We start from the raw sequence: 11,217 nt of genomic DNA, 5'->3' as shown, positions 1-11,217 counted from the left end.
TAGGCATCAGAATAAAGTAATATAGGCCCAAGCATAAATCTCAAAAGGATATCTTGAGTATATCTTGTCCACTAATTAAACAAACCAGTCTGCAGCTACAGAAAAGTCCAAATTCATATTTAAAGCAATTGCAAGCGATATTTACCATACAAAATACGTACTTTTAATAAGGTTTAGGCAATATCAGTGGAATCGCGGTCTGCGCTTCACTCTATAGTGAATAATCGTGTGATCAGTGGGGAGAGGTTGACACACACACACACACACACACTGAGATGTGACGTGACTCCAGCGGACGCTCTTCTTACAGCTCTCATTGCTCATAAAGTCTTCGACTACATGTTCAGTGATATTTTTTCATATCTATTTATTAAAGAAAGTTTATTCCGCCTGGACATGTGACCTCGTAAAAGCGATTTTTTTGTGGTAGTTTGTGGGTAAATTCGACGGATGCGTTGGACAAGTGCCATATGTTCTGTAGATACCATAATGTGAGTATACAATACATCTTCTGAGTAAATGCAGTTTAAGTTGTATTTATGTGACAATTATATTGTAAAAATGTGAAAATTAGTATGTTAATAATATTCTTATTATGGATAGCTTATATGATTATCGACACAGAAAAATATCGATTAGAAAATCAAGAGATTATAATTTACAAGATATTTAGTTCAGATTTGATACTTTGAAATTGATAAATGAATTGAGTTCATAGATTATTGTAATTGATTAAGTTGTTACTAATTTATATTAGTAAGTCTGAATTGTATATGATTGTATAGCCCAGGGTGTTATTAAAATTAGCCTAGCTCTATTTGTTGTCAGACCTGAGGAAAAGATTTTCGCGTTAATGTTACAGTAAAAGTTAAATATTCCTAAATTACCTTAGACATCGTTGGTTGTTAACTGATGATGACCTTTAGATTTAGTTATATAAAGCTTTGCCATTCATTTGTGCAAATGGGTGAGTTTATTTGGGCTTGAATGAGTCTCTGGCCTGGGGTAGTCTAAATCCAAATACTGTCATCAAATCTAAAAGTCTTATTGAGGGGCCCTTTCTGATTCACTTGTGTCAAGTTGTACCTTCATTTGCATTTTACATAGACAGAGACAGGATTATTTGTAACAGTAAACAACACCGACTGACTAATTTGTGGTCAAATTATGACTGAATAACCTGAGCTTTGTAAATGTCTTAGGACTGTTACATGTCGTCATTCCTTAGACATCCTGCAAATTGTGCAAATGTGTTTGGAAAAATAATTTAATGCATCATTGATCCGTGTATTATTCCACTGCTGTAGCATGTGTTTGGATATTTTTTCAAAATTACTGAATTCATAATCAAAGAGCATGAAATAGGCATCAGATGTACGTGTAATTTCAACAATAGCTAATAGAGAGAGCTCAGTGCTTTAGGTTCATGGTAGTTCTAGACAGATATATGTGCTGATATTTGAGCACATATTGTAAGATTATAATTTTCTGTTAATATAATATTAGCAAATACATATTTATAACATTTTGGGGTTGGTAAAATTTTTAAAATATTTTTGAAAGAAGTATCTTCTGCTCACCAAGGCTGAATTTATTTGATAAAAAAAGTAAAAACAGCAATATTGTGAAATATTATTATTATTATTTAAAATAAAATATTATATATTTTTTAAGTATAATTTATCCATTTAATGTCCATTTTTAGCATCAATACTCTAGTTTTCAGTGTCACATGATCCTTCAGAAATCATTCTAATATACTGATTTGCTGTTCAAGAAACATTTCTTATTATTATCAATGTTGAAAACAGTTGTGCTTGCTTAATATCTTTGTGGAAACCGTGATACTTTCCCCCCAGCATTTATTTAAAATAGAAATCTTTTGCTAAATAAAAGTATTATCTTATTTTTAAAAAAAAAATCATACTAACCCCAAACTTTTGAAAGGTAGTGTATTTCAGCCATAAAAAAATAAAATAAATAAAAATTCCAAATCAGCCGACAGAATTTTTTTAAATTATTTTTTAAACAATTTTCTTTGTGTCTCTGTTTTTTTGTCTTTATGGTAGCCCAGTTTGTTGATGGAGAGGATTTCGAATGACAGCCGGCACAGTGGTCATCACAGGTGGAATTTTAGCTGCAGTCATCTTGCTAACTATTGTCACAGTTTTGTGTTACTGTAGGCTGCAGGTAATCCTCCTCTACTGCTTGTCTCAATAGTAACTCCCTCTTCTCTCCTATCTTACGTACTGAGTGTGACGTCTCACTCTGCCCATTAGTATTACTGCTGTAAAAGAGAAGAGTCGGTGGAGGGGGAGGAGGAGGCTGACGTCGCCAAGTCATCGCCAAGTCCACCGCGCCAACCGAGTCCACCCGAGAGTCCACTGAGTCTTCGACATTTCCCCGAATACGCATCCTCCAACCAGCTGCTAATGACTGCAGAGCCTTTTGAGCCCAATGGACCAGTCAGCTATCCTCAGTACACCCCGCGCATGCCCTACAAGCCGCCCCGCTCATACACTTTCTGCCCCTCCTGCTCGGGGTATCTGCCGCTGTACATGAGCCCACAGGAGGGTCTGCGCAATGGAGGTGGCAGGATCAACTACACGACTCTACAGCAGGAGGAATTAGATCTGCCAATGGATACGCCCAGCTTCCACAAACTCAACCTCATCCACTCGGTCACCATGCAGGAAGTGCTGACTCATCACAGCATCAGCACGGATGTGTAGCACCTCGTATTCACCTCAAATATTGTGTGGTTCACATTTGTTATGCTGCTTTCTGTACCCAGTGCTCCATTTCATTTCATTAGATCCAATACATCTACTTTTTATTTATTTATTTATTTATTTATCAGGATAGTCATGTGCACTTTAAAGAAAACAAAAATCCGTCGAAAAACCAATAAGGCAATTATTGTTAAGTTTACTGACATTTCCTTTAACTCCTAAAAGAAAAGGTTCTATATAGAACCTTAAAGGGTTCTGTTAGGCAAGAACCTTTTTTATATAACGGGTTCTTTAACATTGACTCGAGAACCCTAGGGAACAGACCCCCTCTGAACTTTTTTCTTAAAGTGTAAAACACAATACAATGCAATGTGTAATTCAAAAACGGGTAAAACACTTGTGAAAAATAAATATAGAAAATTCTAATCCTTCTATTAAAACGGTACATTGTGTCCTATTTTTACAGACTTTTCTTAGACTGGGTAATAAAAGCATTTGCTTTATTATTCATACGTTCCACTCTTCATATGCAACTTATTAATAGGGCTTTTTATTGGCATGAGAACTGGAGAGTAAAAGTTTTATATCTTTGATATTGTTTCACATTAATTTGTCTATCACAGATATTTACTGCTGTACTGAAATATACGATTAAAATATATATATATGGTTGGTATGATTTGGTATGATTAAACTGAAAATGGTGCGGATGTACAAGTTGTGAAATGATAATATCACCTGCGGTCATAGTTTTACATGTAGGATCGTGAATTTGTGTGTATGTTTGTGTAATCTATTTAACTGACTGATTTTATAATTGTCTGCATTCTCATCTTTGTGTGTAGTGCCACTCACTTCGCATTGATTTTGATCCAAAATAACTATGAAGTCACCAGAATTATGATCTGTTATTGTATTTTACCTTTTCGTTTGTTAATAAATGCAAGATTTGTTAATATTAGCAGTTGTTGTGTGACAATTTAATAAGCTCTTATGATGTCATAAATGAACATATTTAACGGCAAATGCTTATTGCTGGCAACAGTTTATGTGCAGGAAAAAAGGGTCTATGCATATTTTGGTAAATTAAAACATTAAACAAGACAACATTAAACATTCTGCTCTTCTCTCTAGTAATATGGCCCATAGTCTTAGAGCTCAAACATGACAATCTGGGGCTCAGGTCAGGAAGCAGACAGACTGGCTAAACCGACCGTCTGCTAGCAGTCTCACGTCACTAAGGTCAGATAAATCACATCACTCAGAGACTCTTTCACCTAGATATCATCATATAGAGACTGTGTCTGTTCCCTGAACTAGGAAATTCAAAAAACTCCCAAACCCATTTAAGGGTAAAAATTTGATTGATGTTCAACAAATAAAAAACAAATATAATGCAGATGAACAAATGATAAAGCTCGGGTTGCTGAATATTCAATCCCTTTCTTCAACAGCACTTATTGTAATGATATGATTACAGACCATAACCTAGATGTGCTGTGTTTGACAGAAACTTGGGTAAAACCAGATAATTACATTACTTTAAATGAGTCCACCCCACAAGATTACTGCTATAAACACGAGGCTCTTTGAAAAGGAAAAGGGGGAGGTATTGCTGTAATTTATAGCAATATCTTCAGTATTACTCAGAAGTCTAGTTTCAAATAAAATTATTTTGAAGTGATGGTGCTTTCTGTAACGTTATCTTGCGTAAGTGATAAATCCCGTTTGACATTTGTGCTGGCTACTGTATACAGGCCACCAGGGCACCATACAGGCTTTATCAAAGAATTTGCTGATTTTCTATCAGAGTTAGTACTGGTTGCAGATAAAGTCCTAATTGTTGGTGATTTTAATATCCATGTAGATAATGAAAAAGACGCATTGGGATTAGCATTTACAGACATTCTGAACTCTATTGGACATTGGACGTTAGACAAAACGTGTCAGGACCTACTCATTGTCGTAATCATACTTTAGATCTAATATTGTCACATGGAATCAATGTTGATGCCGTTGAAATTCTGTAGCAGAGCGATGACATCTCAGATCATTATTTAATCTCATGTATACTTAATTTAGCCAAGGTTGCAAAGCTGACTATGTGTTGTAAATATGTTAGACCTATCACTTCTGCCACTAAAGATTGCTTTATAAATCTTCCTGATCAGTTTCATCTCGTCAGCATCCCAGATAGCCTAGAAGAACTCAATGTTGCAACAGATATGATTGACTCTCTCTTTTCCAGCACTTTAGACACAGTTGCTCCATTGCGCTTAAAAAAGATTAAGGGAAATAGTCCAACACCGTGGGACAACGAGCACACTCGGGCCCTTAAGAAAGCAGCCAGAAAAATGGAGCGTAGAAGAAAACAAAATTTGACGTTTTTCGCATTTTGTGGAAAGAGAGCACGATTGCGTACAGAAAGGCCTTAAAAACTGCTAGATCTGCTTATTGTTCAACACTTTTAGAAGAAAACAAACACAACCCTAGGTATTTATTCGAAACAGTGGCTAAATTAACAAAAAATAAAGCTTCAACACCGGACGTTTCCAAACAGCACAGCAGTAATGACTTTATGAACTTCTTTACTTACAATATTGATAATATTAGAGAGAAAATTATAACTATGCAACCGTCTACTACAGTATCGCATCAGACAGTGCATTGTAGTCTCCCTGAGGAAAAAATTAATTCATTCATTGCTGTAGGAGAGGAAGAATTGTCTAAACTCGTTAAATCATCTAAATCGACAACATGTATGTTAGACCCTATACCGACTAAACTACTGAAAGAGATGCTTCCAGAGGTCAGAGATCCTCTTCTTAATATCATTAATTCATCTTTGTCACTAGGATATGTACCAAAAACTTTTAAGCTGGCTATTATTAAACCTCTTATTAAAAAAAAACGCAACTTGATCCTACAGAATTAGTCAATTACAGGCCGATCTCAAATTTACCTTTTCTGTCAAAATTAATAGAAAAGGCACTATCCTCACAACTATGTTCCTTTTAAGAAAGAAATGATATCTGCAAGGATTTCCAGTCAGGATTTTTAGACCATACCATAGTACTGAGACAGCTCTCATTAGAGTCACAAATGATTTGCTCTTATCATCCGATCGTGGTTGTATCTCTCTATTAGTGTTACTGGATCTTAGTGCTGCATTTGATACCATCGACCACAACATTCTTTTGAATAGACTTGAAAATGATGTTGCCATTAGTGGAATTGCATTAGCATGGTTTAAATCATACTTATCTGACCATGATCAGTTTGTAGCAGTAAATGAAGAGATGCCATATCGATCAAAAGTTCACTATGGCGTACCATAAGGCTCAGTAGGACCGTTGCTGTTCATTCTGTACATGCTACCCTTGGGAGATATCATTAGGAAGCATGGAATTAGTTTTCACTGTTATGCTGATCATACTCAGCTCTATATTTCTTCGTGCCCCGACGAAACTTACCAATTCACAAAATTAACGGAATGCATAGCTGATATAAAAATTTGGATGACAAGTAATTTCCTACTACTTAATTCTGAAAAAAAATGAGTTTCTAATTATTGGGCAAAAAACCTCTGCACGTATTAACCCAGAATACTGTCTAACACTTGATGGCTGCTCTGTCATGTCTTCGTTGTCGGTTAGGAACCTGGGTGTGCTCTTTGATACCAATCTTTCATTTGAAAGCCACGTTTCTAGCATCTGTAAAACCGCATTCTTCCATCTTAAAAATATATCTAAATTACGACAGATGCTTTCAATGAAAAATGCGGAACAGTTAGTTCATACGTTCATGACCTCAAGGTTAGATTATTGTAATGCTCTACTGGGTGTTTGCACTGCACGTATAATAAACAAAGTCCAGTTCGTCCAAAACGCAGCAGCTAGAGTTCTTAGAACCAGGAAGTATGACCATATTAGCCCTGTTTAGCTCCCCAGTACTTGATCGAGCTCTTAACGCATTATAGTCCTTCACATCTACTGCTATTTCAAAATTCTGGCCAGTTGATAATACCTAGAATATCAAAATCGACAGCTGGCGGTAGATCCTTCTCCTATTTAGCACCTAAACTTTGGAACAGTCTTCCTAACATTGTCCGGGAAGCAGACACACTGTCAGTTTAAATCTAGACTAAAAACGCATCTCTTTTACCTGCATGGCATTCATATAGAACATTACATTTCTGTTATTCAAATCAGTTAAATGATTATTAGACTGCATAGGTCAGCCGGACCGGGGACACTTCCTATAACACCTGATGTTCTCGTTACATCATAGGAAGAATGGCATCTACGCTAATGTTAGTCTTTCTGTTTATTCCGAGGTTTACTGAAGTCAGCCGGATCTGGGCCGGATCCAGATCAGATGGCGGACCTGCGCCTGGACCCATCCATGACGCATCCCTGAAGTGCCAGCCTCATCAGCCCTGTGAAGGCCTCATCGAAACGACAGCCATCGGCACTGATCCTCAGCGAACTCGTCTCCATACCATGATGACTCCGACTTCCAACCAGATGGAACTGGATAATATTCTGAATGTTCTGATCCAGTCTGACTTCTGACCTGTAATGCTGCCTGAATCATAATCATACACTGTTCGCTTGTTGGCCAGAGGAGAACTGGCCTGACTGAGCCTGGGTTCTCCCAAGGTTTTCTCCATTCTGTCACCTGATGGAGTTTTGGTTCCTTGCTACTGTTGCCTTGGCTTTTGGCTTGCATGGTTGGGGACATTTAATATTCAACAATATTATTGATCTGCCTTACTTAAGGTGAACGATGACGCAATTTTCTTCTAGAAACAAACTTTGTTGTATTATTTTCATGTTATCACTGTGAAGCTGCTTTGATACAATCTGTATTGTAAAAGGCGCTTTATAAATAAAGGTGACTTGACTTGACAAAGTGTGTCTATTTGTGTATGATGGCAATTTTTGCAAATGAATCTTAATCAAAATTACTGCTGTTTTTGACTCCCTAAAACTGCTGAAATGTTTTGAAATCTTGATCAACTTATATAAAAAATAAATTATCACTGGGGTAATGTTAACTAAAACTATTTAAAAAATCATTACTTGAAATAAAATAAAAATGACCAAAACAATATATATATATATATATATATATATATATATATATATATATATACATTTTTCCATTTAGTTTAAGCTGAAGTACTAAAATTTTTTTTTTTAAGACAAAACAGAAACAGAAAATCTAAAAACAAAATATAATTCAAAGAATAAACAAAAACTATAATGATACTAAAATAGCACTCATTAATGTAAATTATTCTATTAATAATTATATGCTTTTAAAACCTATTAAAAATAACCAAACAAAAACAAAAACCCACAGCATTTTCTTTGGAGTATAATATTTATTATTTAATATTCTGAGAGGTACACAACTGTTTTTCTATAAGAAAATCAAATGACATACATTTGATTGTCTTTTGTACTTGAGGTAAGGTAGTATACAATATATGAGGTTTATTGTGTCTTAATGAAACAATATATGAATCAGATACATTTTCAACTATAGTATGTTCAAGTGTCAGGACTCACTCAATGACAAGGGTAAAATTATTTGGGTATGTCAAGTTCTGTTAAATCCATTGTCAATTCAAATCAAATGATACAAAATGAATTATTCGGATACATACATATCAGAGAACCCAATAAAGCTACTGCTGTAACCAATAAATTAACATAAGCCTAGGTCTAGCAATAGTTAAACTGGATAAAAGTAAACAGTAGAGTGTTGGAGCCAGCAGTGGCTTGAGGGTAAGCCTGTTTGGATATACAGTACTAAAATCAGCCATCTTCAGCTGCCAGATAATAAATGTCCAATAAAACCTGATGAATAATAAATACTTTTATGACATGCAATATAATCCTCTGAGCAATAATCAAATAATTTAATATTTCCTTACGGTATCCCACAAACACAGGACATTGTCATGAAGTAGGTATCATTTTGTAATACTGGCAGTAATGCAGTTTTTATGGAGCTAGTGTAACATATAACCAAATACTGATTCAAACTTCCCTTGCTGCAATCCTCAGACAAGCACAATGCAGATGACATGAACTGATGAAAACCTGAGCATTGTAGTCTAGCTAGGAAGCTCGAAGATTACGGCAAGAATGGCAACAGGCCTTGCTGTAATACCAGTGACTGCACAAATTCACCTTCAGAGCCAGCGAGCAGTTGGTGGTGGGACGATCCTGGCAGTTTTCATCTGAGGAAGCATTGAAGCAGTAAGAATTCATGTTATTTATGATTTCTTTGAACCTATAGGATTTTTGTTTCTTAGAATATGTAATATTACAGTCATAAGGCAATGTTTTAAAGTGTGTATTTTTATTAAAGTGCCTATTTAAGGATTAGTTATAATTCTGTAATCATTTATCACCTCCATGTCATTCCAAACCTGCATAAAATGATAAACATAATGAATTGCAATAACAAGGAACAAAAACGGCACATTGATGCAATATGACACCAATTATATATATATATATATATATATATATATATCCTATAGGTTCACATATATATATGTATATACTTTATATTATATATATATTTTTATTTATATTATATATATTTCATATATATTACAGTTATATATTAATATTCTATTTTATTCTATTTTAAAGGCACACTATGCAGCTTTCCGTTTTTGTCAAACAGCGACCCCTAGAGTCGCTGTGGAGTACTTGTATTTAACGTTACTGTCGTAAATACCACTCGCGCAGAGCCGTCTCTGCACTCACGGCCTGATCCCTTCCGCCCTCTATACCGGTACCTGTTCAGTAGGATGGAAGCTGTAATGAGTGGAAATAAGGTGTGGCCCCTTTAAGAGCTGCGCGCGCCCTGTTGAACTGTCGGTAGTCTGTATTGTATGTGCACCTCGAACACCCCATGTATGCGGGTTATTTCAGTTTGATGCACATTCTTATCCTACTTTTGTTTTTCAAGTAAAGATGTGGACGGTAGAACGGGTGACAGACAGTTACACTAGTTCGATTGGGGAATAAAGTGCAAATTGTGAGATGCCAATCGCCTCCGTGAGTCTGTCTGGCCTCTGTAATAACTTCATCTGTGAGCTATCCCTATTTCTCCTCCTGACACAACGCGTTACAAAGCGTCGGACATCGAACAGGCACAGATAACCTCTGAAGATGTCTACTAGTCCATCAACAAGAACAATATTTACTCGAGTCGGACTCGGTCAGTCTGCCGTTTCCTCTTTCTTTCGTCCTCCGACAAAGCTTTCCTAGCTTTGTGTGCAGTGCCGTAAAGCAATTCGTTACATCGTTAGACCTGATATCACGCGATACTTCCTGACGCTGAGGCCGCCGGCCCGCCGGCCCAAAGTTGCAAGGGTGGTTTTTCCGCTCACAGGCGCTTGGGGGTGCCGCACCATTCAACCCGAAAAAAAGTCATATAACTATTCCAATGACTCCGAAGCTGTTCGGTTAAGGTAAAAAAGTTACTTAGTTCACCTTTAAAATGTAATATATTCCTGTAATCAGGGCCGTCGCTAGTGGGGTGAAAGGTGGTGACAATTATAGGGGCCCCCACTGCCCAGGGGGCCCCACAAAATCCAGCAGTTATACTATATAGTCCCCTGTTGTATGAAAAATTATAATATTTATATTAGTTGTATGCCTGAGATTTAAATGAAAACCACAAAAACATGCAATTTGGTTAAATATTTTTTCCAAATATTCTCTTACCTCCCTATAAATGGTTTAGTCCGATCTAAAGTATTTATTAATTATTCAGTCAGTGACAAACATCAGATGGACCCAATAAAATAGTAAGTCCCACCCCAGCTCGTGAACAGAACCAATCAGAGTTGAGGCGGCAGGTCCTGAAGTTAACGATGAACTTGGTGGAAGAGCAGGAGATTGACTGACAAAATGTCGGGGAAAAGAAAACATAAATCAGGGTATCAGAAACTCTATGAAAAGAAGGAGAGGGAGGCCAGGGAGTTGTTCTATCCCAGTCGATCAAGACGTTCTTAAAGACAGGTTGTATTGTTATTTCGCTGGGAATAAGAAAACTACCATCTACAGCCTGCCGGTACTGTCACTCTCCATTAGCCTATCGGTGCGCACCACAATCGACCGAATGATTACATAGTCAAAATTCCTATCTTTTTACACAATTGTAAATAGTTAAAAAATTGACACGAGTCACGACGCATTGCATTATGCACCGGACCTGCCGGCTGATGATGTATTTATTAAATCAAGAAAACACGAATACAACACACTGCACTTGAATGAATACATTTTAGCTTTATTTAATAATATTATCTTTATTAAAAAATAAGACAATAAATGACTTTATTTTTTAAATTTGACTGCATTCTTGTCAATTTATAAATGTTTACTTTTTGATTTATGAAGTATAACAGACTGATGGGGGAAAAAACATTATTTTGCTGCTACTTTTTAAA

The 11,217-nt window shown here is 36.2% G+C and overlaps 2 protein-coding genes across 3 annotated transcripts in view; one reads left to right on the top strand and one right to left on the bottom strand.

Moving 5' to 3' along the window:
• Positions 1-265: 265 nt before the first annotated feature.
• On the top strand, positions 266-3,693 carry fam163b (family with sequence similarity 163 member B). 2 transcript variants are annotated; one of them, XM_084115718.1, is made up of 3 exons: positions 266-491; positions 2,075-2,190; positions 2,280-3,693. In XM_084115718.1, exons 2-3 carry the CDS (start codon positions 2,098-2,100, stop codon positions 2,730-2,732), a joined length of 546 nt encoding a protein of 181 aa, XP_083971844.1. In that variant the 5' UTR covers positions 266-491; positions 2,075-2,097; the 3' UTR covers positions 2,733-3,693. The 2 variants fall into 2 exon arrangements, with proteins under 2 accessions (XP_083971844.1, XP_083971843.1); XM_084115717.1 differs by having other exon boundaries at positions 288-491; positions 2,070-2,190.
• Positions 3,694-8,115: 4,422 nt separating this feature from the next.
• LOC311083939 (ADAMTS-like protein 2) overlaps positions 8,116-11,217 on the bottom strand; it is a gene marked incomplete at its 5' end in the record, with an annotated part of 28,880 nt that continues 25,778 nt past the window's right edge. Inside the window, 1 exon segment of the mRNA XM_084115710.1 lies at positions 8,116-8,985. Coding sequence (XP_083971836.1) covers positions 8,864-8,985 — 122 coding nt within the window. The 3' untranslated portion in view covers positions 8,116-8,863.

This window comes from Abramis brama, assembly GCF_963993115.1.
Source record: "Abramis brama genome assembly, chromosome: 5".
Taxonomy (NCBI): domain Eukaryota; kingdom Metazoa; phylum Chordata; class Actinopteri; order Cypriniformes; family Leuciscidae; genus Abramis; species Abramis brama.
This window is presented reverse-complemented; position numbering and strand designations above follow the sequence as displayed.

Bases quoted from the DNA above. Each gene is read 5' to 3' on its own strand.
- fam163b (XM_084115718.1), top strand. From the start codon at position 2,098: ATGACAGCCGGCACAGTGGTCATCACAGGTGGAATTTTAGCTGCAGTC. The intron at 2,191-2,279 runs GTAATCCTCCTC...TCTGCCCATTAG, and splicing joins TGTGTTACTGTAGGCTGCAG to TATTACTGCTGTAAAAGAGA.